Source organism: Aspergillus candidus (assembly GCF_002847045.1).
Source record: "Aspergillus candidus strain CBS 102.13 unplaced genomic scaffold BDW47scaffold_81, whole genome shotgun sequence".
NCBI lineage: Eukaryota > Fungi > Ascomycota > Eurotiomycetes > Eurotiales > Aspergillaceae > Aspergillus > Aspergillus candidus.
In genome coordinates, this window is record NW_020194086.1 from 57,927 (window position 1) to 83,905 (window position 25,979).

General features: G+C 60.9%; 9 protein-coding genes across 9 annotated transcripts; 2 read left to right on the forward strand and 7 right to left on the reverse strand.

Moving 5' to 3' along the window:
- Nucleotides 1–137: 137 nt before the first annotated feature.
- Nucleotides 138–768, forward strand: BDW47DRAFT_113500 (uncharacterized protein). Its single transcript, XM_024814430.1, has 2 exons — nt 138–510; nt 564–768. The coding sequence occupies exons 1-2, from the start codon at nt 176–178 to the stop codon at nt 754–756; spliced, it is 528 nt and encodes a 175-aa protein (XP_024667725.1). The 5' UTR covers nt 138–175; the 3' UTR covers nt 757–768.
- A 113-nt stretch (nt 769–881) lies between these two features.
- On the reverse strand, nt 882–2,696 carry BDW47DRAFT_134937 (putative transcription regulator (RTG2); the record flags this gene model as incomplete). Its single annotated transcript, XM_024818203.1, has 2 exons — nt 882–2,562; nt 2,608–2,696. 2 exons carry the CDS (start codon nt 2,694–2,696, stop codon nt 882–884), a joined length of 1,770 nt encoding a protein of 589 aa, XP_024667726.1.
- Nucleotides 2,697–2,862: 166 nt separating this feature from the next.
- BDW47DRAFT_113501 (Gfo/Idh/MocA family protein) lies at nt 2,863–4,281 on the reverse strand. Its single transcript, XM_024814431.1, has 5 exons — nt 4,171–4,281; nt 3,957–4,126; nt 3,614–3,906; nt 3,081–3,553; nt 2,863–3,034 (listed from the first exon to the last, which is right to left on the reverse strand). The coding sequence occupies exons 1-5, from the start codon at nt 4,225–4,227 to the stop codon at nt 2,954–2,956; spliced, it is 1,074 nt and encodes a 357-aa protein (XP_024667727.1). The 5' UTR covers nt 4,228–4,281; the 3' UTR covers nt 2,863–2,953.
- Nucleotides 4,282–4,899: 618 nt separating this feature from the next.
- BDW47DRAFT_120985 (uncharacterized protein) lies at nt 4,900–7,086 on the reverse strand (the record flags this gene model as incomplete). The annotated part of the gene is made up of 1 exon (XM_024815555.1): nt 4,900–7,086. The coding sequence occupies one exon, from the start codon at nt 7,084–7,086 to the stop codon at nt 4,900–4,902; it is 2,187 nt and encodes a 728-aa protein (XP_024667728.1).
- A 526-nt stretch (nt 7,087–7,612) lies between these two features.
- On the reverse strand, nt 7,613–9,919 carry BDW47DRAFT_134942 (amidase family protein; the record flags this gene model as incomplete). The annotated part of the gene is made up of 3 exons (XM_024818204.1): nt 9,184–9,919; nt 7,873–9,111; nt 7,613–7,805 (listed from the first exon to the last, which is right to left on the reverse strand). The coding sequence occupies exons 1-3, from the start codon at nt 9,723–9,725 to the stop codon at nt 7,613–7,615; spliced, it is 1,974 nt and encodes a 657-aa protein (XP_024667729.1). The 5' UTR covers nt 9,726–9,919.
- A 409-nt stretch (nt 9,920–10,328) lies between these two features.
- Nucleotides 10,329–12,104, reverse strand: BDW47DRAFT_129711 (MFS transporter; the record flags this gene model as incomplete). Its single annotated transcript, XM_024817025.1, has 4 exons — nt 10,329–10,560; nt 10,612–10,743; nt 10,794–11,780; nt 11,836–12,104. The coding sequence occupies 4 exons, from the start codon at nt 12,102–12,104 to the stop codon at nt 10,329–10,331; spliced, it is 1,620 nt and encodes a 539-aa protein (XP_024667730.1).
- A 602-nt stretch (nt 12,105–12,706) lies between these two features.
- BDW47DRAFT_134944 (uncharacterized protein) lies at nt 12,707–15,262 on the reverse strand (the record flags this gene model as incomplete). The annotated part of the gene is made up of 3 exons (XM_024818205.1): nt 14,144–15,262; nt 13,447–14,103; nt 12,707–13,390 (listed from the first exon to the last, which is right to left on the reverse strand). The coding sequence occupies exons 1-3, from the start codon at nt 14,750–14,752 to the stop codon at nt 12,707–12,709; spliced, it is 1,950 nt and encodes a 649-aa protein (XP_024667731.1). The 5' UTR covers nt 14,753–15,262.
- A 557-nt stretch (nt 15,263–15,819) lies between these two features.
- On the forward strand, nt 15,820–21,294 carry BDW47DRAFT_134948 (putative Rho guanyl nucleotide exchange factor). The gene is made up of 2 exons (XM_024818206.1): nt 15,820–19,989; nt 20,048–21,294. The coding sequence occupies exons 1-2, from the start codon at nt 16,018–16,020 to the stop codon at nt 21,047–21,049; spliced, it is 4,974 nt and encodes a 1,657-aa protein (XP_024667732.1). The 5' UTR covers nt 15,820–16,017; the 3' UTR covers nt 21,050–21,294.
- Nucleotides 21,295–21,584: 290 nt separating this feature from the next.
- BDW47DRAFT_134952 (GTPase-activating protein) lies at nt 21,585–25,616 on the reverse strand. Its single transcript, XM_024818207.1, has 2 exons — nt 24,562–25,616; nt 21,585–24,487 (listed from the first exon to the last, which is right to left on the reverse strand). The coding sequence occupies exons 1-2, from the start codon at nt 25,346–25,348 to the stop codon at nt 21,900–21,902; spliced, it is 3,375 nt and encodes a 1,124-aa protein (XP_024667733.1). The 5' UTR covers nt 25,349–25,616; the 3' UTR covers nt 21,585–21,899.
- Nucleotides 25,617–25,979: the final 363 nt, after the last annotated feature.

Below are 25,979 nucleotides of genomic sequence, written 5' to 3' on the forward strand. Positions count from 1 at the left end.
GGACTCGGTGGGGGCCGAAGGGCTGAGAGCCTGGGACAGCCTCAGCTGGCTTGACAGGAGGGTGCAGAAGGTTATAAAGAGGTTAATTCACCTTATTTGCACCTACATCCATCTCTACTCAATCATCTCTATCATCCATTCTCCCCTCCATCTGTTCAAGACCTCCAAAATAATCATGGACGCCTACCACGCCCACTTCAGTACCAACCAGAACGCTGGCTCTCAACCTGCTCAGAATCACACCCCGCACGGTGCCAATGTCGATTACTACGGGGGAGAGGCGCCAGTTCCGTCGACGCATGCCGAGCCAACCCCAGACCACCAAGGCGGCGAAGAGGACCGTGGGCTAGGGTCACTTATGAAGAAACTCGGCGGCAAGGAGGGCAAAGAAAGCAAGGAGGGCAAGGCAGGCAAGGCAGGCAAGGAAGGAAAGGAAGACAAAGATGGGGAAGACGGAGAAAAGAAGAAGAAGGGTAAAGCCAGCAAGATCATGAAGCTGGGGATGAAAGCGTGAGTTTACGTTTCTGTCTCTCGATGGATGACAGGCGTGCTAACTTGACTAGCTACAAGAAACACAAGGAAAAGAAGAAGTCCAAAGGGGAGAGCGGGTCCAAGCCGCATAAGTCTCATTCCGGAGGAGCAGTGGCAGCAGAGGGGGAAGAGGAAGAGGAAAGCTCCAGTGGGTCAGAATCCGGATCTGATGATGAGTCGGACGACTCTGAGTCTGACTCGGGGTCAGGGTCGGATTCTGATTGATTTCTACTTTATTCTGTATCGTACTTAATACCTCGATCGCCTGATAGACATTAGCGAGCTTTATATCATTTCATTCTTGCCCCCCCGGCTTTTATTCACAGTATATACAAAAGTATGTATATCAATCATTTAATAATCTCCACCTCCACTCCAACCTTCATCCCCCAACCATCTCTCCCCCCAACCCAATTCTTCCGCTTGCCCACTTTACGAATCTTATGGATCGTACCCTCCAGCAGCTCCTTCACCTGCGATGGGTCGACATCCACTCGCTGCACCCGAAACACCAGCTCGAGGCCCTCCTTATTGCGGCGCTTGCCCAGATGACTACTCCACCGCGCGGTCGGCAGCACGCGGGGTTGAGCTGGATCGACAATCCCCACGGGGTATAACGCGGCGATTACAAGTCCTACGCCGCCGAGATAGCGCGTCCACCATACCTCCTCAGCCGGGAGGAGTGCGCGCAGCCGACGACGGAAGTCGCGCTCGCGCGGGGGCAGCGCCCCGCCGTGTCGCGCCTGTAGTAAGAGGGCGAGACGGGCGCGGTCGACGTGGGGGATGCCGTGCGCGGCGGCCATCGGGCCCGCGCTCGTGCTGTACAGTGCTGCCGTGGAGGCTAGTTCCTTGCTCATTGCGGCGTGGAGGTAGAGAGAGTTGGCGAAGGCTTGGATTACGGGCCCGTTTAGAGAGCTCGGGAAGCGGCGCCGTGTTGTTGGAGGTGGGATCGTGGCGAGGAGGAGGTAGAGCAGGGCTTGGACGGAGGGGCGGGCGTATGCCTCCGTGGCGACCTGTAGTGGGTCTTGCTGGCGAACGACGGGCGGTAGGGTCCGGAACAGGAGCCCCTCACGGACGCCGCCCTGACAGAAGTGGGCGGCACGGATGCCGTGGGGGACAGCAGCCGCCAGGGCATTGACCAGGAAGGCGACGGAGGGGACCTGGGCACGGCGGCGGTCGGAGACGCGGAAGATGCGGTCTGCGGTGCGGGCGGCGCGCTCGACGGAGTCGGTGTCGGCGAAGTCGGCCTGCGGCGCGGAGTAGCCGTTGATGATGGATATCGGGTAGTATTCCTTGTCCGGGTGGATCTGATGTAGGTAGAGAAGGAGGTATCCCCAGCCGCGGAACCCGCCGCCGGAGAGGTAGAGGTCGAATCCGCCGTGGCGGCGGGCGTGGTCGCGGAGCGGGGCGGGGATGGCTAGCTGGCGGAACGCGTCGCGAAAGTGGTCTTCCATGTCGGCGCGAAAGGCGTCGAGCGCGCGACGGGCCTCGCTCTTGCTTTTGCCTTGCTTCAGCAGGTGGAGTGTCTGGGTCAGTGCGGCCGCGCCGTAGGGGAAGCTGACGGCGCGGCGCGGACTCAGCTGGACGTGGCCGGCGTGGGCGATCAGCCAGGTGATCTGCATACTGCCGCCGCCTAGGTCGATAGCGAGGCCTTGGATGTCAGAGAAGCCGCTGGCGATGCCCCATGCGCCGACGACGCCTTCGTGGGACTTGGAGAGGATCTCGACGGGGCGGGTGGTGGCGCGCTCGATAGCGGCGACCAGGTCGGCACCGTTGAGGGCCTTGCGCGTGGCCTCGGTGGCGACGATGCGGAAGTTCTGAGGCGGCACTTCCAACTGGACACAGATGGTCTGGAAGCGTGTGATGGCGGCGACGACGGCATCGATGACGTCGGAAGGGATGGGGATCTGCTTGCCGGAGTCGTCGTACTGTGCGTCGTAGAGGGCGATGTTGACGCGCTGCATGTGCTGGGTGGGAAGAATGCGGGCGCTCCGGGCGGCCAGGTCGGTGATTGAGCAGCGGATGCCATTGCTGGACGGTTAGTGGATGAAATGGAGATGAAGCTATTGCGATTACCTGCCGAGATCCACCACCGCGTGCAGTCGACTGGGGTCGCCATGACCGATGGAGGGGGTTGGATATGGGGGAATTTCACCACCACCCATGCTGATAAATTTATATACTATAGTTTATATACTCATACCCGTGTATGTGTATTACCTGTGAATGAAGATGTGAAGTGATATGTGGTCAGTTCCTGGTGCCTTGCTGAATGCGGCGATGATGTCACCACTCGTGCTACATCGCCATCGATGATGCTTCATACGAGGTCGAGTAGATAATACTATTAAGATTTTTGTCTGGAGCAGAAGAGGATACAGATAAAGGATTCCTAATTTCATCCATCCAATCGAGATCGATCTCACTGCGAGCGATCTACCACCTGATGAACCGGCACCTTTGGCATTCCCTGCTCTGCACTGCTCTGGAACATCAATTCCATCTGTCCCGTCAGCATCTCGAATACGAAGGAAGATAGGAAAACATACCAGCTCTAGGTCGGCCAGCGCCTCCTCCGGTCGCTGTCGATCATTCCACTTCCCCGTGGCCAGCGCCTTTCCCCAAGCCAGGACCTCGTCCGGCACGCCCAGCCCCTCGATGGGGATCTGACGTACCTCGGGTTCACGGTCCCTGAAACGGGTGGTTACAGTCGTATTATCGACAGTGCCGTTCCAATCCATGACGCTGATGCTGCCGTTATCGCCGACCATCTCCCACCCCGTGCCGTGGAGGTTTGACGTGAACGACAGCTGGAACACCCCCTGGGTGCCCGCCTCGGTCTGAAAGATGGCATCCAGCGTGTCGAGCGGAGGGAGCGTATCCTGCGCGGCATTTGCAAAGGCCGCAATGCGTGTCACCCGGTCAGAGCGAAGCAAGTGGCGCAGGCTCGCTGCGTAGTGGACCCCGGAGTCCAGCAGCGTGCCGCCCTGATGCTCGGGGTGTCTCCGCCATGCGGAGCCCTCTAGAGATTGTCAGCTCTAATATGGACAGAAGCTTGTGGGGGGAAGTAAATTGGGCTCACCGAAGAAGCTCCACATGTAGAATCCCGGCCGACAGTCTAGGTTGACTTGCACGCGCAGCTGGTGAATCCGACCCAGTGCAGCCAACTGGTCGCGCGCGTAATTCAGACTCTTCCAGTACCGCCAGTTCTCGGCCACGGACCAGTTGGCTCGCTGCGAGACTCCCGACGACCGGTACCACTGTAGTAGGGTTGTCGCTTCGGCGATGTCCTTGGCGATGGGTTTCTCGGAGAGGACATGTTTGCCGGCGTTTAAGGCAATGCGCACGAACTTCGCAGTCTGAACGATTGGGACACTGGGATTTCATGTCAGTATGCCTTCTGGAGCGGGGTTGAGATGCCGTACGCTATGATGACGGCGGTGACATCAGATCGGCCCAGCATCGCCGCTAGGTCTTGGTCTGCATCGTCGGCATATCGAGCCAGGTCGCGGTCTGGGGCCACACTTTGAGCGGATTTCAGCGATCGCGAGTAGACGGCGCGAAGCTCGAGGTCGGGTGCGGCGTCAATTGCAGGCTGGGGATATTAGCCAGTGAACTATGCTATAAGATAGGACCTACCAGATGGACGAGTCGCGCGAAGAGGCCGGCGCCGATCAAGGCAACTCCGATGGGCATGTTGGCAGATCGATGGGATTGCTCGAGGGGGGGTGGGATGGAGGTAGGATGAGGATGACTTGGTTGGTGACCTGGGAGAAGAATCCCAGCTTTAAAGAAGAGTATCAGCCTAGAACCCTTCATCACCAGTGATGAAGCTAGTGAAAATGCGCGTTATTTACGGTAAACGGTAAAGATCTTCATTGATTCTATTGGCATGTTTGGGGTTGCATCTGCCCCGCAGTCCCCCTCCAGCCTTGTCTATATCAACTGCTAGTATTGTGGGTCTGATCCTGTTTTGCTGTTGCACATGTGAAGCATGCAGTAGACAGAGAGGATATTCATTGTGTCATACGCCGGTGACTGTAGTCAGTCAAGGCTGAGTTGATATAGATGATACCATTCACGTCTACTGATATGCATCACCATGTACAGCCAGTCTCATCACCAGCACGAATCACAGTCACTTTGTATAGTACAAGCCAGTACAATGACATGCAGTGAGAGACGAAAAGTTGACATATGCAGCATGATGAGAGCAATTTCAGGAATGTCATGTTATCAAAATTACTACATGATTAGTTTACGATCTATGATCAAGGCATAACCCATCAATCTCGCAACGCCTCGCTATTCTATAAACAATTTCAAAGAACACATTGACATCAGAAGAGCAGTCTCAATCTTGATCAGCTAATAAAACCATGAACAGAGAGTCCGTCCCCTCGCCAACCGTCGATACTCCTGCATCACCGGACTCCCACCCCCCACCTCCGCTCCCCCATCCACCCCCGTCGCATGAGCATACCCATCCCCCTTACCAGCAATAAAGAGATGTCCCTCGTCATTCGCTGCCGCAATGTTGAACTGCTCCTCGAGGACCGCGCCCGTCGGGCCTTCCGCACACGCCCCCTGCACCCGCGTCGACGCAGGGCTATTCAACGCTAGTGCGAACAGATTCGGCGGCTCCGTAAAGTCCGTGATTTGCTCGCCGCGCGCCTCTCCCAGAAGAAAAGCTAGATAGACGACGCTGGTGATAAAGGCCGCCCCTAGGACGAGGTAGAACACCCGTTGCCACGGATGAGAACCCCCCGACGCGTAGCCCACCGCGCGCAGAGTTGCCTCGCAGGTCTCTGGCACGGGGTTGTGCAAAATGCTGTCCTTACGGTCGGCGTAGGGCCACGCGGTGCGGAATGAGGTGCTCATCGTGGAGAGGAGAAGTGTGCTACCAGCGAGGACGGCGAGACCCTCGGCGACGGAGGGCCGCTCGGCGGGCAGGGCTCGTGGCTGCCCCGTGGGGACGAGCTGCATCAGCAGTCGGGCGTTGCTGGAGGCGCCGTCGAGCATTCCCGTGCCCAGGCTGAGCGATGTGCTCCACAGTGACGCGACATTCTTCCAGTTGGGGCTCCATTCTCCGTCTGGGTCGTCGGGGTGGAAGCGATCGTACTGCATGGAGTTGGTGGGCGACTGGCAGTTAACGGTGAGGTTGGCGCCGGTGGCTGACGCCTCGTAGTGGGTTGAACACCGCGGCGAGAGCTTCGCTTTGAGCGCGCAAAGCACGTAGGGCGGATCGTCGGTGGAGGGGTTGGGCGTGGTGCCAAGGAGGAAGACCGAGTCCGCGGGTGCGAGGCCGGTGGTGTTAAGGACGGTGTTGTATGCGCTGGGGAAGCGGCCGAAAACGGGTGGCCGTTGGCCGTATTTCGGGCCCCAGCCGAAGAGATCGTCAACGACGGTGCGGTTGAGGTAGTCCGGGTAGTCCGGGACGCCTTGGGGTTTGTTCTGGAGCCAGGCAGGGACGTCGAGCTTGTCCTTGGAGCCCTCCGGCCACTCAGTCCAGACGAGCGGAGCCAGTTCCTCACTTGTCATGCCGGCGCAGAGAACGTTAACGGCCGGGGCCGCGACGGCGGCGTCAAGCTCGAAATCGCCCTCGCCGCGGACCTGGGGCTGGGGGATGCCGTTGACTGGGTCGTTGGTCGCCACGAAAACGCCGCCATGGGGCATCGCCGCCGTGACGTTGAGGATGAGCCGATGGTAGCGCTCCGAAAGCTCCGCCACGTCACTGTTCTCGCGGTCGATCCACTGGCCGATCAGGGTGGTGTTGTCCCAGAGAGAGCCCATGGGGGGCGGCCGGTGCGCGAGGTCGTCGGTGGGATCGCGGATGGTGCTCCACGCGTTGAGCCATGCCCTGTAGTTGTGGTAGGCCTGGCCGGTGTGCAGCAGCTCCATGCAGGTTCTGTTCCGATTGTCCGGGTCCATCGCGAGCGGGATCGGGCTAGCACATTGCTCGCCCAGGATCTCAGGGTCGGCAAAATCCGCGGAGACGCGGCCGATCAACTGGAGCGACTCGACGTGACCGAGAATCAGCTTGGGAGCGACGAGGGCCTCGGCGGCGGTGGTGTACAGCATCGAGACGATGGCGGCCGTCAGGGCGAGCACTCCCAGTACGGTGCCGGCCGCCTGTCGCAGCATCTCGCCTTGGACGAGGAGAGAGCCCGGTTGCATTATCCAGGTGCGCAGGTTCATCTCGGGGATGGTGATGCCGCGCGAGCGTCGGAGCAGGGCGCGCCGCGAGAGGACCTGGCCTACGAAGGCCACGCACACCGTCACGTACGACAGTTCGATTGTCTTGGCTATCAGGGCGCTCAGCAGCGTTGCTGTGGCCGGGTCCAGCCCTCCCACGCCAATGCGATCGCCAAACCGGGGTCGCACCAGGGCGACGACCAGATAGAAACATGACGCGAGGGTGGCGTAGACGGCCAGGAGGATGATGGACACGGGGAGCCACGACCAGCGGGACTTGACCAGGTGGCCTCGCGCGGGACATTTGATGCCGTGGGAGGGATCGAGCAGAACGTGACGGGCGGAGTAAGGCGGGGACATCTGATCGGAGGGATTCTGGTCAGGATTCTGGTCGGGGATGTAGCCAGGAGAGGGTCGATCGAGAGCAGGTTCATCATCCGGCAACCGTGTCCAAGGGGAGATGCCCAGTCCAACGGCGTGCGAGCGGCCCATGGTGGATAGATAAGCTTTTCATCTCTGCAGTGGAGAATGAGTGGGGATTGATGGGATTATATTCTTTATATCTCTTTGTATCGAGTCATATCAAGCTAAACCAGTTACACTAACTTGATTTCCTCAAAGAATCAGGCCGACCAAGTAGGGCCCAGACGCGTCAGCCCTAATGCAACCCCCCGCTGACGTTCCAGAGATTCAACGGCTGTTGGATCACAGCTCGGGGCGCAGCAACATAGTGGGTGTCATCTTATTCCTACAGGGGATGGTTGGTGAACTGGCAATGTGTTGATTGGATCTTCCTGCATCAAAGACTCCTCTTCCCTGCGTCTCGTATTCCAGCCTAATCTCATCGATGTAGCAAGACGGAAACCGTCCACCAGGCTGACAGAGATTAAAACGCCACTCGCCCAGTCTGGACCCCCCGCAGAATCTCAGCCTTGTGCATCTCTTCAATCATATTGAACAACATGAAGTCGCACCCCCGTCGCACCAGCAGGTTTATCGTCACCGGCCACTGCTCCTGTACCCCTGTTACCCGGGACTCGTATGGAACCTGTCCAATGGGGATCGTGACGTCGACACATCTGCACACGCGAGCCAGTTAGCACTTGCTCGATCAATCATACGTCAGCCCGAGGCTGAAGAACATACCCGAAAATAGCGCACAGTAGCCCACACGTTGTCACTGCGCCGTCCGGGATCCGCCCGAAGCGCGTCGCATTCGGGCCGTCGTTGAGAGCCCCTTCCCGAAAGCTGGGCAGGCCCCCGGTGCTAATATCACACACTAGGATAGACTCGGAACAGGACTCGCGCGTCTCGTACAGGATGTGCTGCTCGAACCATGCAGCCATCTGGGCGCGTACTTGCCGCGCCGCTTCATAGGCCGTCTGCGTTGTGACGTTCGGGTCGAAGGTGTGCCACTGCTGCCGCCAGGCCGGATCGACCGGAGGGTAGCGGCCGTCGTGGCGCTGCGCCCAGATCGACACGAGCGGCGTGACAACGTCCACCCACTGCGGCCAGACGGACATGGTTGACGAGGCATTGAGCACAGTCTCCCATGTGGTCAGACCCGACACCCCGGGGAAGATGGACGCGTTGGCGATGGTGTCGGTGAGGTGGAGATGTCCGACCGTGAGGCTGAATCGAGTCGCTACGCGCGCCAGCGTCGTCTCGACGAGGGTCTGCGCGGCAGGGTTCACCAGCGGGAAGTACTCAGAAAGGTAGAGTAGCCGGCGCGGGAAGGCCCTCGTGTCCCGAACGGACAGTGGGGGCAATCCGGTGATGGACGGGTCCTGATGCAGCCGTGGCGTGTACCAAGCTTTGGCAAAGCGCGCCCAATCCGTCGGGTCGCGGGCGAACACGCCAGCTGTGTCCTGGGCCCAGTTCAGGGGGACAACACCTTCCATTGAGATCATACCCTGGCTGGGTCGGTTGCCATATGTTCCCGACACGGCGGCCGGGCGGCGCATGGAGACGGCCGTGTCGGTGCCGATCGCGGCGTCGAGCCAGTCGTAGGCAGCGATCGCGCAGCCGCCACCGGACGAGGACCCCGAGCAGGTCAGGTAGCCGTCGCCGCGGGGGTTGAAGGGCGCGTGCAGGTCAGTCCAGTTCCAGGGGTCGATGCCCGAGGCGAACTGTCCCGGCTTGAATTTACCTACAAGCACGGCGCCAAGGTCGATCAGGCGCTGAATGGCTGGGGCTGTGGACGTGGCGACCGGGGTGATGTCGATCCAGGCCTGGCTGCCGGCGGAGGTCTGTGTGCCCTGGAGGTCGAAGAGGTCCTTGATGGCGACTCGCCGACCGGCTAGAGGGCGGGGATCGTGGCGCGCGTGGATCCGACTAGGGACGGGGATTAGGGCACCCCAGCGACCGGGGGAGAAGGCAAACAGGCTGGTAAAGGCCCCGGATTCATCGTGCGAGGGATAGACGCCGGTGATGAAGTCCCGGTATTCGTCGACATACAGGCGGTATGTGTCGAAGAGATGGAGGCCATGCGGTGACAGCCTGGCTGTATATGGGCCGGAAGGGAGTGACTTCGTGTCGCGGGTGGCAATCCGGTGGTAGTTGTCTGGCAGGACACGCTGGCGGAATTTGATATCCAAGAAGATCAAGGCGCAGTGGATGTGCTCAAGATACTCGATAGCGGAGGCGTCCAGCCTCGCGGAAGATGCGCTCGACGATAGGTAGATGGCCTGCAGGAAATCCTCGGTCATGACATCGTCGGACTGGAGGTAGCTCGTGAGCAGGTCCTCCAGGTGGTCGCCTGTGACAACACTCTGGTTCGTCAAGACGGCCGTCAGGAGGGTCAAGTCCTTATCGGGCTCCAGGTCAGGGACAGCCCAGCGACGCGTGGGATTTTTGACATTGACAAAGTAGGCGACATCCCCGAGCTGGTAGGTAATGCCATCTGAGCTCTTCTCCAGATCGAATGGGTGCAGTGGTGCCGATATGGCGATAACGGGGGAGACGAGGGCTAGGGCACTGAGAAGCATTTGCATTACCATTTTCTGTGGATGTTCTGTGGATGAGATCAAAGGAGTTGATGACTATTTCTACGGCCAAGAGAGAACAGAGGCGATGCACGTTGCCGTCCGTTTCAGTTGGGCCGTGTCACCTTTTCCATACTCTGGAAGTGAAGTCAGAAGGATCATTTGCGTAGTTTTGTTCTAATGAGGACTGCATGGATTGAATGGAGCTGCCAGAATTGAATGAGGTTTCTAGGATTGTTCTCTCGAACAATCATCTACTGATCGATTGTGGGTAACTACAATAGGACTATAAATATCAGATTCACGAGACGGTCTGACACAGTGGAAATGACGTTGAAACCACCGACCGCAACATTGGATAATGAGTACATGGATCTCCCATGCTTAGTTATTGGAATGTTGCAAGATTCGGTCGGCTGAGATTGGAATGGTGTATCGGGTCGAGATGGTTGTCTGTATACGAGCTGGGCGTTGGCGTGATTGGGACAATGATAACAAATACTGACGTGAAATTGAGAGAAAAAAACGGCTAGTCTGATGTAATTTGGGATATCTATGTGGTAGAGAGGGCGTACGGTTATTCTATTAATTGAGGCATTACTATATACCGTCATCGGTCTAAACACTCTTCCCCGCCGGATCCACCGGCGCCAGACGACTCATCGCGCGGATCCGGCCCCCAAAGAGGTAAAACAAGATCGGAATAGGGATCATCGCGACGGCAATACAGCCCAGCAGTGTAGCCGCCCACTGGATGCCCAAGTTGTGGAACATCTGTTCGGTGAACAAAGGGAAGCAGGCGGCGACTATGGAGCGCATCATGGTGTTTGCTGCGAAGGCGGAGGCGGCACTATCTCTGGTTAGGAAGGTTGTAGGATGTAAGTGAGATCAGGGAACCTACAAGTGGGAGTACGTGTCTAGGATGTAGTTGAAGCATTGCATAAAGATGGTGGTCAGGCCGAAACCGATTAGCACGCCGGACGCTGTGGGTGCCATCCAGTGGATGGAGTGGGAATAGCCGGTCCATCCAAACCTATAACAGTTAACATATGTACGTTGTATGAGGATAGGAGGATGATATACCAGAACAACCCCCCCGCAAAAACAATACCCCCCACGATACACGGCGGCAGACGCCATTCCGGCACAGTTATGAACCCGTTCGCCTCGAGCTTCCGCTGATAGGACCGGCCCCCGGACAAGACAAACGCACAGCCTGCCATCTCGCCGATAATCAGGCCAATGAAAGGTAGGCCGCTGACCCCAGCAGGCATGCGGTAGATGTCGCGGAAGACGATGGGGTATGCTTGAAGAAGGGCATAGGACAGACCATAGATGAAGGACATATACAGCGTCAACAGCAAGGCGATTGGCTCGGTGAAAAGGATGCGGAACGGACGGGCCAGGTTCTTAGTGACCAGCTGGTGCCAGTCGAGCTCGAGCTCGTCCTGGCGCGCGTGGATGCCCCAGTTGCGGGTCTGGCGGCGCAAGACGGCCGCCTTGTGGACAAGCACAGTGGGCGCGTACGTTTCGGGACAGAAGAGCAGCATAAGGCCCAGGCTGGCAAAGCCGACGATTGCGGGCACGTACAGCGTCCAACGCCAGCCGAGGTCGCTGGCGGCGGTGAAGCCGCCGATGAAGGGCGCCGTGAAGGGCCCAAGGAAGACGGCCATGGTGTACATGGCTATGGCAACGCCGCGGTGGTGGCTCTTGAACAGGTCCGACAGACTGGCGGGCACGAGGGCGATGATGCTGGCGGCACAGAAGCCCGAGAAGAACCGGGCCAGGAACAGGGTCTGCGTGTCCTTGGCTACGGCCGTTGCGATGGAGAAGATATCGAACCCGAACATGGCAATCAGCAGCGGCCAGCGACGGCCGATTAGCTCCGACGCCGGTGCCCACACCGTCGGCCCGGCTGAGAAGCCTAGCACATACAGCGTCGTCCCGAGGGCGGCGACCTCAGACCCGAAGCCGAACTCCTCCATCACGCCGGGGGAGGCGGTGGCGAAGATGGCGCTGGAGTAGGAGGTAACGAGGGCGCCGAACGTGAGGAGGGAGCCGATCAGAATCCTACATGGCCCGTATCAGTATGTCCGGACTGGAATGGTCGAAGGAGATGTATTACCGCTTCGGCATGGGCCAATTCTGCGGGTGCAGAGGGTCGTCGACGCCCTCAAATTCCACCACGTAGTCCTCCGAGTTGGGTAGCTCGGGGGGGTAGGGCTTGCCGGCACCCAGGGGCAGCCACTGCTCGCGCGGAATGCGATTGCGCATCGAGCCGACGGTGGCCTGCTGTTGCAGACGGGCCGTCTCGATGCGATCGAGCTCGACGAGCCCGGGATCCTCCACGGACACGCCGGAGAAAGGAGGATCATGCTGGTCGTGGTCATGCATGATGCCGACACAGTGTGGGTAGGACCAGGGTTCAGGGATTCAGGGATTCCAATCTCATCCGATATTTGATGTTTTTTTGAGTGGATCTCGCTCCATGCCGACCCCCGACTGGACCCACTCGGATTATTAGGATAATGGATCAGGGAGGCCAAGGATGAAGTTCTCCTGGGTTTCATTTATACAAATGATCTATAAAAGGTGAATGATCAAGATTATCAACTATGAATGCTGAAGTATCCTTTGAACAGTGAAATTTGTACCGTGTGTCAGTTCATGAGAAGATGTATAAGTGAATATCGGATATCATACTGAATTGATTATTGAACAGTGAGTGGGTCGACCACCGCTCGAATGGGTCCGCGACGTCAGCCTCGCTGCCTCGGCATGTCTCAAGGTCCAGGCAGGACTAGACAGACATGGCTATTAAACACGAAAATAGGTGTTGAAATCTGCTTCAATTTCGATTGCTGATGGTACTAAGATGTAGACTATATAGAAGATATGGTAGATGCAAGATCAGTCACCTGACGACCCCTAGCCCTAACTCGAATGCGATGAGGATATCTTCAATACTGCACAGAAGGTGGACATGCCAGCACAAACTAAGACGACTGCTCCATCACGGGCAACTCCGCCATGTGCAATTTGGCACTCCCATACGGCACCAGCCGCACCTCTACGCAGCGCCGACTCTCCCCCAACGGCGGGTTAGACGCGAAGCCGTCCTGCATGGGCCAGTCAATCCGACACACCGTCACTATAATTGCCGTGGGCGCACCCGTCGTCCACAACAGGTCTGGGAGGCTCCCTCCATCCTTGTCCAGTCCCTCGTATCGCGCCGTGCTCGGGTCCACGGCGTACGCCCACTGCCCCGTCGGCTGCAGGGCGTGGTTGCGCACCTGCTCCGGCGCCGTCCCCTCCGGGTACGAGGGATCCAGCGTCGTCGTGTCGTTGAATCCCACGGGGTTAGCGTACAGCAGTGTGCCGTGGAAGAGCGACACCGTGTCGTTGGCACGCTGCTCCACGCGCACTGTCGGCGCCAGGCGCACCTCGACCCGTGTCTTGCCAGCGTCCACGGGGATCGTGTGCAGGCCGGTGGCGGGATCCGGCTGGGCAGATTCCGCCGACCGCTCATCCACCGTCACCCGAGTGTCGCGCGGTGCCGACCACTCCGAGATGCGCACGAGAATATCGGCCGGCCCGTCGGCCTGCACGGTGTAGGTTAGCTCGGGCGAGAAGGGGTAGGCTGTGTCGCAGACTATGTCAACGGCGACGCCGTCTCCAGTCTTGTTTGAACGCGTGTGGGGCCCAGCAGAGCGTGGGCGATGCCGCGGCGGCCGACGCGCCCCCACGACCCGGCCACGTATTCGGGGTATCCCTGTGGATGGTTGACGGTGCAATAGGGGTAGTGCGGTTCAAGGCCATAGATTTGGCCATCGGTGCCGATGTTGGAGAAAGGGGAGTTGTCGAGGACGTGGGAGATGGGTTGGTTAGTCTGGGCGACGTACTGGTGGGCCCACCAGTCGGGCAGGGCCATGACGGGGAGGGCGTTGAAGGCCACGCACTCGGTGGCGTCGGCCAGGCCGGGGGTGCGCAGGGCGCGGTGCAGGTAAGCGAGGGGAAAAAGGGCCTCGACGACGGTGCAGAACTCCGTGCCGCGCGTGGGGCTGCGGCCGGAGAGGCGTTCGTCGGCGATAATGGATCCTGACGGGGTACCGTGGGATTCCAGGGTCCAGCGGACGGCGCGGCGAGCGCTATCGGCCAGGCCGTCGTTATGGGAGAAGCGGCGCACGAAGGCGGCGTACTTCCACCCCTGGGCGATGTTGACGCCGTGCTCGAAGGGGCCGTTCTGGTTGACTTGATCGGCGGAAAGGGTGTCGAGGTAGACGCCGTTGGTGTACCACTGGGTCCAATCGTGAAATCCGCGCTGCAGCCAGTACATACAGTCGAACAGACGGTGCGTCTCAGTGCCGTTGCGGGGGTCGTGGGTGGTGAGCCACTGCAGTGAGAGCATCAGGTCGGCCGCGCGGGCCCCAGACGTCCATGAAGCCGCGAGGGTCATCGTCGCCCGAGGAGATGTACCCGCGGTAGTTGTCGGCCAGCATTGTATGGGTGCAGGCAACGAAGCGGTGCAAAGCGTCTCGGATGCGAGGCGCGCGGTCGGGGTCGGCCTCGGCGAGCTGGGTCAGGGCCAGGACCAGGGGGAAGCGGCCCCAGAGGTCGCGGGGACCGTCGGCGGGCTCGGAACCCAGCCAGCCATCGGACTGCTGGCGATCAAGGACGGCATCGGAGACGTTGCGGGCCTGGTTCCAGAGGCGGGGGCTGTCGGTCAAAGCGGCCAGGGGTACGAGACCGTTGAGCCAGTAGGGCAGGGCTTCGTGGGCGTCGCTGTACTCGTCGGCGCCACCGACCCAGACGCTGTCGCGGACATATCGGTAGAAATCGTGCTCATGGCCGGGGAGTCCATCGGCCATGAGGGCGAGCTGGTCGGCGAGCCAGCCCTGGGGGCGGACGGAGCCTAGCGGGAGCGGGTCGACGACATAGGGGACGAGAGTGGTGGAGCCATTCCAGGGCGGAGGATGCTCCGCGGTTGCGGGGTGCAGGAGGGTCAAGATAATCAGGAAGGCGAGATGACTGAGGGATCTCATCCCTGTCGGTCAGTTAGGGAGATAATCCATGGGGATCGTACGAAGATTGACGCTGGGATGAATGATGTCGAGGAAGAACGAGGTCCTGGTCTGTCCGATCCCCGTGGCAGGGATATGGGTGGAATGTGAACGATATCATCAGTGGAGCCTCTCTGAGGTTGAAGATGAGATATCTAAGAAGAAATTATCGAGAGAGGTGTAATATATCTCTTTGATCGGGTTTGATACGTTTCATCTTCTGTTTCGGGTGCAGGAGATAAATGGTGGTAGTCATGACGGTCCTGTAAAAATATATAGTCGTCCGACGGGGAGATGGATCAAGGGAAATCAGACCAACAGGGCGTATATGACCTTACATAGATAGATATAGATCGAGGACGATAGGAGGATTGATGAAGTGAAGTTGAAGTTGATATAAAACGTCGATGCCGAGGTCGACGTGGTTGGAGAGAGCCTGAGGTATGTTGTCTGCCTGGGGCTGTGATGGCCTAAGGACCTGGCTGCCTGAGGCATACTTAACTCAGGTGTCAACCAAACCCCATCCTCAGGTGTCCACAGGTGTCCACAGGTGTCCATCACCACCTGAGATTCCAGGCGTCAACCTCATCTTCTTTTCTTTTTCGTTTTCTCCTTTTCTCACTTTAACTTCGGCTTCATTTTCTCCTCCTTTCATCTCCATCGTCCATCTCAATCCTACCATCATATCACGTCATCTCCAACATTCCACGATGACTTCCCAGTGGATCCCTTCCCGCCAGGATTGATCCCTGCCCCGTCCGACCATGTACTGTGAGCGCGTTGTCCTGGCTACTGCCCACCATGCACCGTTCCGTCAAGCTGACTTTGCCTCTCTAGGATGTCACCCTGATTCGGATTTGAATCCCAGATCTCTTTCAATCGATTTATATCGTCCATCCTCCTCCTCAGGGCCAATGCTCTCCCCCTGACCCATCGCCGTCACTGTCTCCACTTTTCCCCTCCGCGTGGCTTGGCCGCTTGGGGTTGCTTGGGTCGAGCCTCAGCCTCATTTCTCATCCACACACTCTCTCTTCCCTCTCTCTTCCTCTTCTCCCCTCTTAACCCTCGTCTGTTCACCTCCCCCCTCCTCCGACGTTGGCGTACCACATCTTCCCGCGTGGCTTCTCTACCACCGGCCTTACCTCTCCTTAGACCCTCCACCCTCCCTAGGACCCACTCACACGCGCACACACTCTCTCCCCGGTCCTCCCCGTCATTTCCCATCGACCGTCGACCCGTGAGCCGTCATGGCTCACTATCGAGAGGGCCCCTACCAAGAGGGCCCCTACCAAAACGGCCACTACCAGAACGGTCCCCCCAACGGCTACACCCCCTTGCGACGCATGCCCAGCTACAACGAGGGCGATGATGCCGACTTGCAGCTGCCACGTCCCGACGGTGGCTACGGCCCCAGATCCCCGCCGCGCGTGCGTCCACGGGCGTCTACCCACGCTCCCGTCTATCAGCATCCGGCCTCCTCTTCCTCCTCCTCCCACCATTATCAGTACACCGCGTCCGCCGCCTCGTCCTCCTCCCCTTACAACCCCCAACAGTACCCCACCCCGACCGCCACCCCGACCTCCCTGGGCTATAGTCCCCTCGCTTACACCGGTCCCGCCCACCACCATCCGCCCTACAACCCCGCCGCCTACCAGGCCACTGGCGCCCCCGCCTTCCTCCCGCGCCCGCCCAGCCTGCCTTATCCCCAGACCCCGCTGTCCCCCACGCAACCCCTGCCGCCGCCTCCGCCCCCGCGCGGGCCGGATCACCCCTATGGCGGTCGCGGTGTTTACGGCGTCGCTGCCCCCGGGACCCCATACGGCGTCTCCCCGCCCCCCGTCACACCCCGGTCCGCCGCCACCCCCATCACATACGGCCCCCAATCCCCACGCTGGGCTGAACATCCCATCGAGGACCACCCTCCACCGCCCCCCGTACATGCCGCACCCGTGGAGGACCCCGCCGCCAAACGGGGGAGCCTTCCACGCGTCGGCTCCGGCCGCGCTCTGCCCACCCCGCCCCTTCCCCCGCGGCGCACCGACACCCTGACACGTCACCCGCAAGCCAGGCCCCTGCCCGGCCCGCCCGTCGCCGAAGATCGCGATGGGGGCCCGCCGCCCGCTGCCTACGACGATCTGATGCGGGAAGTCGAGGCCGCCGTGCAGGAATCCCGCGGGGCCAGTGACGACCACAATAACCACGACGACGACGCGCTCACCGACCTGACCCCGGACGAGACGCACACCCACACCAACGGCAACATCTCTACGGGAACCGGCCAATACGTCAATTATGACGCCTACAGCGATGACAGCGACGCAGAGGCCGCCGCCGGCCTCGCTATGATGCAGATGGCCGACGAGGAGGACCGCGCCCTGGCTGAGCGTCGAGCCCGCCGCGACACCGACGCCGGCGCCCCGGCCTCCCTGCGCAGTGCCCACGGGTCCCACTCCTCAGGTCGCGCCGCTGCCGCCGCCGGGTCTCCGACGCCGGCGGCGCCCACCGACTCCGACGACTCCAACGATTACGACTACCCCGCCGACCCCCCCGCCTTCTTTCCCGCCTTCACCCCGTACCAAGCCCGCGTCGATTATGGCGGCACCGGCGGCCTCGCCGACCCTACCGCCTACGGCCGGCGTGCCGGCGACCACCCAGCCGACGAGGCCCACGACGAGGACGAGGACGAGGAAGAGGACGAGGTGGAGGAGGGAGAGGAGGGGGAGGAAGAAGAAGCGGAGACGGCCTGGTCGCCCGCCGGTAGTGCGGGCGCCGGCTCCGACGCCGGGGATAGTGGGCCCGAGGACCTGTTCTTCCACCCGGGCATGCGCCCCCTGCCGCCCGCCCCTGTCGAGCCCGCTCCTGGCGTGCTCGCCCACCTGGTCCCGGCGGGCACCTACCGCCGCCCCCTGCCGATAGACCTGCCGGCCTCGTCGCCTGTGGTGACGACCGGGGATCCCGCCGAGGTCGCTAGCCCCTCGCAGGTGCCGCGATCCTCGTCCCTCTCCACGCACCCCATCGCACCGCGCGCCGAAACTCCCACCCGCTCCAAGACCGATGCCGACCGCGCCCGCTACAAGCCCTTGCCCAACCCCCAGGACCCCACCACCGCCCGCCACACCCTACCGTCCCCTGAGTACGTTGCGCCCGCTACCCCCGCCGACGCGGCCCCCACCCCCCCCGCCGTGGCCCTCGACTTACCCACCATCCCCGCCGGCCGCCGCAAGCGGCCCAACCTCGCCAAGCTCTCTTCCGATCACTTCCGCCGCTGCGCCGAGCCTTGGGCCGTCAGCGCCGTCCTCGCCTGGATCCGCGAGTTGTGCGAGGATGAGACCGACCTGCGCCAGCAGGCCGTCGTGGACGCCCTCGTCGCCCTCTTCACCCACAAGGTCCCCACCATGAACGTCGCCGACGCCGAGACGCTCGCTGCCCGCGTCGTCGCCGGCATGCGCGCCGCTGGCGCCCTGGTCCCCGACGAGGAGTGGGTCAAGTTCGGCCCTGGCACCCTGTCGGGTGTGCTCGTCCCCATCACCGGCACCGGCTGTTACGCTCCGCGTCTGCACGAGTTCGCCCCCGAGGGCGCCTACGGCCGTTGCTACGCCCACCACTGCATGCGCACCCTTAAGAAGGTCAACCTGCGGGCCCAGCCCATGGCGGCCCAGGAGAAGGCTGCGGACTGGGTGACCTTCTACCGCGTCCCTAAGGAGGTCTGGGAGGCCCACCCGCGCAAGGAGATCGACCGCCAGAACAACCTGCATGAGATCGTCACCACCGAGGACGCCTTCATCGCCCAACTCGACGTCCTGCGAGAGCTCTACCGCGACCAACTGCGCGCCATGCAGCCGCCTCTCCTCCCCACCAAGCGCCTCCCCAAGTTCCTGCAGGACGTCTTCGGCCGCGTCGACGCCGTTAAGCGCGTCAACGAGGACCACCTGCTGGCCCAGCTCAAGTACCGTCAGAAGGAGCAGGGCCCCTTCATCGCCGGCTTCAGTGACCTCTTCCGCGAGTGGATCCGCAAGGCCCGCGCCGTCTACGTCGACTACGCCGCCACCTTCCCCCACGCCAGCTACCTAGTGCGCCGCGAGGCCGACCGCAACGTCGCCTTCCGCGCTTTCCTCGGCCAGGCTCGCGATCACAAGCGCTCCAACCGCCTCAGCTGGGACACCTACCTTAAGGCCCCCATCACCCGGATCCAGCGCTACACCCTGCTGCTGACCACTGTCCACAAGAACATGGTCCGCGACTCGGAGGAGAAGGCGAACCTGGCCCAGGCCATCGAGGAGATCCGCCTCGTCGCCCTCGACTGTGATCATAAGGTCGGTGAGACCGCCCGGAAGGTCGACTTGATGGAGCTGGGCGCGCGTCTGCAATTGCGCCCGGATATGCGCAAGGAGGTCGAGCTGCACCTCGAGCACCTCGGCCGCGAGGTCATCCACCGCGGCGACCTGCAGCGCCCAGGCACCCGCACCCGCTTCCTCGTTGACTGCCACGCCATCCTCTTCGACCACTACCTGGTCCTGGCCAAGCGCTCCCGCACCGTCCGCCACGAGTGCTACGACGTCTCTAAGTTGCCCATCCCCATGGACCTGCTCGCTCTCGAGAGTACCACCGACGACCCCGTCGTTAAGTCCTCCGTCCGTGGTGTCACCACCGTCACCCAGCCCCAGGGCCTCGGCGCCGGCGCCATGGCCCCGCTCGTCGGAGGCAGCGGGGGCGGCAGCGGCAGCGGCAGCAGCGGCGGGGGCCACACCCTCGTACCCGCCACCGTGCTCGAGAGCTCCAAGGACGACAAGGTCCTCTACCCCTTCAAGATCAAGCATCTGGGCGTCAACGGCAGCTATGTCCTCTACGCGGCCTCCGCCCGAGATCGCCGCGACTGGTGCGAGAAGATTGTCGAGGCCAAGACCCGCCACGCCGCCGCGCTCTTCGCCCAGAATGCCGAGCCCTTCCGTCTGCGCGTGCTAGCCGACACCGCCTTTGCCCCCTCGGACCATTCCATGCCCACCCGCGGCGTCGCCATCACTGGCACCCCGCTGGACCGTGCCATCCGCGAGGTCGAGCGCCGCTACCCCGCCGGCCGGCCACGCCCGCCCCCCGTTTGCCGTACCACCGTCCACTGCGCCACCGTCTTCGAGCAACCCCCCGGACGCCGCATGTGCGCTATCGGTACTGACTATGGCGTCTACCTCTCCGCCTACGACGATCCGCGAGGTTGGACTCGCGTACGTCTTGCCTCCCCGCCCCTTCCCATGTCTCTGAATTTCATCTAACCTTTCCCAGGTCATCCCCGTCATCCGTGTCACCCAAATCACCGTTTTCGAGGAGTTCAACCTGTTCCTCCTCATTGCCGACAAGTCCCTGATCGCGTATCACCTGGACGTGGTCTGTCCGCCGAGCGGGGTGGCTTCACAGACCACGGCGGATTCGGCCCGTCGGGCGCCGCAGAAACTGTCCGGGGCCCGCGAGGTTGGCTTCTTCGCGGCGGGCCACATGAAGGACCGCACACTGGTAATGTACAAGAAGCGGGATGGCCTGTCGTCGACTTTCAAGGTGCTGGAGCCGGTCCTCCAGAAGTCGGCGTCCAGCCGCAGCCGCTTCTTCACGTCGCGCCGCGCGCAGACCGACTTCTTCCGCGAGTACGACGAGTTTTACATCCCCGCCGAAAGCTATGGGATCAACATGTTCCACTCGTCGCTAGCCATTTCCACCCACCGCGGTATCGAGATCCTGACCATCGACAAGAAGCAGACTTGGTCGGTGCCGGACTTCCGTACCGAGGCGCCCGAGGCGCAGGCTCAGCTGCAGAGCATCGCGCAGCGGATCACCGGTCTGCGGCCGCTGGGCATGTTCCGGCTCAGCGACAGCGAGTTCCTCGTCGTCTACACCGATTGCGCCGTCTACGTGAACAAGCACGGCGACATCTCCCGCAGCGTGGTGATGGAGTTCGTCGGCCGCGCGAACTCGGCCTGTCTGTACGGCCGGTTCCTGCTACTATTCGATGACGACTTTGTCGAGGTTCGGAACGCCATGAATGGCCGCCTGCGCCAGGTCATCCCGGGCCACGGCGTCGTCTGTCTGGACGACGGCAGCAGTCTCCCAGGTTCTGGCGCCAACAGCATCCCTATGCCCTCCGGGGGGATGGTCAACCTGTCTAGTGGCTTATCCAACGGTCCCGCGCTAGCCAATAGCGGTCGCACCGTCAAGATCAGCATGCAGCATCCGGAGTTCGAGCGCAGTCTAATCATCCTCGAATTAATCGAGAACGAGGGACAAAAGGACTGATGCCCGCCTTTTTCTTTCTATTTTGTTTTTTTCTTTTTTTAATTTTACAATGAAGTGAGGCGATCAAGCGTGGTGTTGGTTTTGGTGATGACTTGATGTGCATATTATACCCCAACCACTTTCTACCTCTCCTATTCTCCATCTCCATTCGATATCACTGGATGAATGTATTTTGATCATGTTTTGCAAACCCGTCTAGCATAGAAAGACCCCGTACAGATGAGGAGGGGCCAAGACCTCGTGTCATGATGAAACCGCAATATACTCCATGTACATAATCATACAATGCTGTAGAGACTACCTTACTTGACAATGTCCTGTAACATCACATCAGGTCCTTACTTGAAGAGACTACCACCCACCGATTACTATCTACAACGAATGCCGAGAGATCAGGTCGAATTAACAACCAATAAAAACCATAATTGTCAGTTATCACCCCCAATGTACCTACGCCAGGAAGGGCCACTCGCCCACCTACAATCACAATCTACAGTAGATATCTCCTAGTCTAAGTAAATAATTTAATTCAGATCCGCACAGTAGTAAACACATTCAAGGAAAAAGATCTATAACGCCGAGCCAAGAATAAACAATCCGCCGCATGGGATTGACCGATTGATGGGTTGGTGGATGTGGATGAGTGAGTGTCGGAGGGTCGATCTGTATAAGGAAATATATGGATGTATGTATAGTTTACAGGAAATCGGTCTAAATCCCTGGGATAGATAGATGTAGACTGTGAGAGAGAAGAGAAAAAAATGGGTGGGACACCACACCGTGCTGTCCGCGGGTGAAAGAGTTTAGGTTGATGATGGACAGGTGGATGATCGGTCAAAGGTTCCTAGAACTACGAGTCGAACTCCACCTTACTGACGACATGTTCGTCCTTATCGGTCGCGTGGGAATCATGTGGTGAAGACGAGGCCGGACGACGATTCTCGTCACTCGACGGAGATTGTTTCGCCTCGCTGGGCCCGTTCCCCAATCCGCCCTCCGGGGTTTCATCCAGCAGGGAAGCGGCATCTTTCTCGCGCACGCTGAGGACCTCGGCGCCCTCGAGGAGGTCGCGGTCGGCTTCGTAGGCGCCGGCACCCCAGTTGGACATGCCGCCAACGGTGGTGGGGGTGGAGGCCGATGGTGTCGTGAGGGGCGCCGACTCGTCTTCATCGTCTTCGTCTTCGTCGTCGTCGCCCCGCGCGACTGCGTTGCGCTCCATGTCGCGCTGCGCCTCGTCCATGCGCTTCTTAACTTCCGCGGCCATGCGGATGCCGTCCGTGACGATGTTGTCCAGCACGCCGCGGAGACCGCGACCTGGGGGCACGATGCCGCCCGAGGCGCCCCCGACGGAGGCGCCCGCGCCTGCACCGAGACCGGGGCGCGGCACGTTGATGTTGGAGAACGTGGTAAGATTGGACGACAGCGTCGAGGCGGCGGTGACGGCCGGGTGCGAGTCGACCGACAGGCGGAACGACCGCGGAAAGAACGCGTCGAAGAACTGCTCCAGCAGCTCGTCGGCCAGGATGACCATGCGGAAGGTCGGGAGCGTGATGTGCAGGGGGTTGTTGGGGTCGAGCGCCGGGTTGGCGGATTCTGACGCCTTGCGGTGGTGGGCCGGCGTGGCCTCGTCCCCGACGTCCAACAGGTCTCCCGAGCCGTCGTCGTCGTCGCCAATGCGGACGGACGCCAGCTTGTCAGCTGTCTCGTCGGCGGGGATGCTGGGGGTGGCCCCGGGGGAGCCCCCCGGGGTGCTGGGGTCGGCGTACTCGAAGCACCGGCGGATGAAGGCGCTGACGCTCCCCAGGAAACGCTCGTCCGTGCTCAGAGGCTCGGATGGCTGGGCGTCACGGTCGGGGTGGCCGAACTCGTCCAGCGTCTGCGTCGGTGTGATGGTCCCGTCGAAGCCACGGCGGGACAGGAACAGCAGGGCCTCGGACATGCGCAAGATGCCCTCACGGTCGACGGTGCCGTTGCCACGGTCGTCGTACAGGGTGAAGAAGTACTGGATGTTGTTCATGATGTCGCGCGGGCCCTTGAGGCGCGCCAGGCCATGGACCACGTTCTGGAGGCTGAGACCCTCGTCCGGGTCCGTCGCCCACTTGCGATACAGCCGCCGCATGAACTCGTGGTCGGCGGGCGCGGGCCGGCCGGGGGACGGCGAGCGGCCGAAGCCCCGCCAGCCGGCGGCACCCGAGCTTGCGCCCGAGGGGGAGCGCGAGGGCCCGGGAGAGTCCCCTAAGGCCCACTTGGCCGTGGCGGCAAGGAACTCGCGGAAGCCCTCGTAGTCCATGTGCGAGGGGCTGGGACCCAGACCGACGCGGCCGACCTCGTGGTCGGCGGGCGGGCCCAGAGTGGAGGTGCGCTCGGCGCGGCGCTTCTCTAGGCGGCGCAGCTCCTCTTCCCGGACGCGCTCACGCTGCTGGCGGTCGTAGAGGATCTCGTAGAAGCGGTCATAGATGACGCCGAGGTCGTCCATGCTCAGCTTCTTGCTGTCGGGGCCCAGGTTCCGGATGGAGGTGCGCTTGGCGAAACTCTCGATGTTGTCGAGCACGGCGTCCTTGTGCTTGTCGCGCTCCTCGGTGACGGTGGCGTGGGTGATGCCGGCGAACTCCTTGAAGGCGACGACCATGAGCTCCTGGAAGCGGGTGATCGCGCGTAGCTTGGGGTTCTCGGACCGTGGGTGGGCGGACTCGTCAAGGCGCGAGAAGTACGACTTGAGGACGGAGATGAAGGAGCCGTCGTCCTGGACCTCCAGCAGCTCCTCGCCGTTGACGCGCAGGATGGCCAGGCCGACTTGGAAGAGCACCTTGGGCCCCTCGAGGAAGAAGACGTCGAGCACGCGGAAGGCGAAGACGAGGGGCATGGAGTTGATATAGAGGGAGAGGAACCAGGGCAGTGAGACGACGGACAGCTGGACGTCGGTCTTGTTGAGGTGGTCCCACAGGACTGGCATGGTGCGCTCGACGAGCGACTCGAACACCTTCTGGTCGAGGAGGGTGCCGTACATCGTGGTGGAGTAGTAGCCCGGCAGCAGCCGGTCGCACAGGACGGAGAGGAGGAAGAAGGCCTGGGCCTCGGACATGTAGATCAGCAGGGCGGCCACGACGATGTTCATGGCCTGACAGTAGCCGATCTCGGCGTTGATCCAGCTGTAGGCCGTGAGGACGCGGCGCAGGCGGCCGATGCCCTCCTCGCTCTGGAAGCCAGCATACTCGGGCAGACTGCGGTTCAGGTCCTTCTCAATCTCGTCGATGGCCAGGGATTCCTGTCCGGAAAACTTGGACAGGGTGTCGGTGTAGAGCCGGGGGGACCGCAGGCGCAAGTAAAGGGATCCCGAGCTGATCTCCCAGACCTCGCCGCGGAGGCGATTCGGCAGGCCGACTCGGATCAGCTTGTGAAAGGTGGGTTGCCGAATGAGCGTCGCATTGCGGCCGTTCTCTGCTCAGATTAGACAGGGAAGACAAACGCCACACAACCACGAGGCGAGAGGGGGCCAGCAGGAGAAGAAGTACCTCGGAAATATTCCCCCCAGAGACGCATCTTGCTCCGATCGCGAAGTTTACGCGCATCCCCGGGATAGCGAAACAACATACCCAGCCCCGCATCCGGGGGCGGGCGGCTCTCGGCGTTTTCCCCCGACGGATCCTTGGATTTCACGGCCGTCACGAGAAATTCGGAATAGCAGTCGTTCACCACCACGCGCAGATTCTCAATCTCCTTCATGCCCTCGCGCAGACCCTTCTTCAACCCGTCACAGAAGCGTTCGCAGGCCTGCCTGCTTCCATCCAGCTGCAAGGTGAAGCGCTGGGGCACGAAGACGCCGGCGGGCTGCTTGCCCAGGGCGCCGTTCCAGGTGGTCAGGGCGAGGGAGAAGACATGGCTCACGCTGTTGAGGCGCTCCACACGGCGGATGGCGGACAACGGGATGGTGAAGCCATTGCCCGCCGGACCTGCGCCATTGGTGGGGCCCGCCCAGTGGGTCGAATGTGCGTGCGTGGCACCGGGCAGGAAGCTCGTCGGTTGGGTGGAGAAACAAATGAAGCGCTCGGAGAGGTGCAGGCGACCGGTGTATCGGTTGCCTGGGCGGGGACGCGACTGTTCTGCGGTATGCGGGACCGGCAGGATCAAATCGGCGGTGATCTCCTGCAGGGGGTTCTGGGAGTCCGGCAGGCGAAATTGCTGACGGAAGAGGGACGCCTTGGACGGATTGCGATCGGAGGTGGAGAGGGACGGAAGGGTGAAGTTGGCAGGATCGATGAAAGACTGGGCTTTCTGCACGATGGAGGTCCACTGCATCATGGTGGATTGGACCGTAGAAGCGGTGAGAATGGAGTAGGAGGCGAGAGGGAAGAGGAGATCCGCTACGCCAGCATCAAGCTATAAGCGGGGGGGGTGTTTATTTGTTGCGGGGGGAGGGAGGGAGGGGGGGAGGAGAGGACAAGAGTGGAGGGATCACTGAGAGATGTGGACGAGATCCACGGGGGACAATAGGATCATGGTACCAAAGGAGGCATAAGGGGGATCAACAGAATGACGGGACAATGGGAGGGAAGAAGGGGGAGTGAAGATGAAGCCAAAGTGAGAGCGGCAGAGAGAGGGAGAGACGGAGAGGAGACGAAGTGACGGAATGAGAGAAACGCTGGGAGCCAGGGCGGCGCTAGTCCGTTTTGGGCGGCACGGGGGCGGCCGCACGTTCCTGGCGACAAGGCAGCACGGCAGCAAGGCACTCCGGCACTACGGCAGCAAGGCAACAAAGACACCCATATTGGATTCCTCATTCTATTCATTCTATTCCTTCTGCTCCCTTCCCTCTCCTATTCACCGACAACAAAATGAAAAATAAAAAAAAAAAAAAAAACAAAAAGCTAGATGATAGTATCCCCACTCAGCAGTGCCTCGTATCCCATCTTCAGCAACTCCCTTTCCTCCT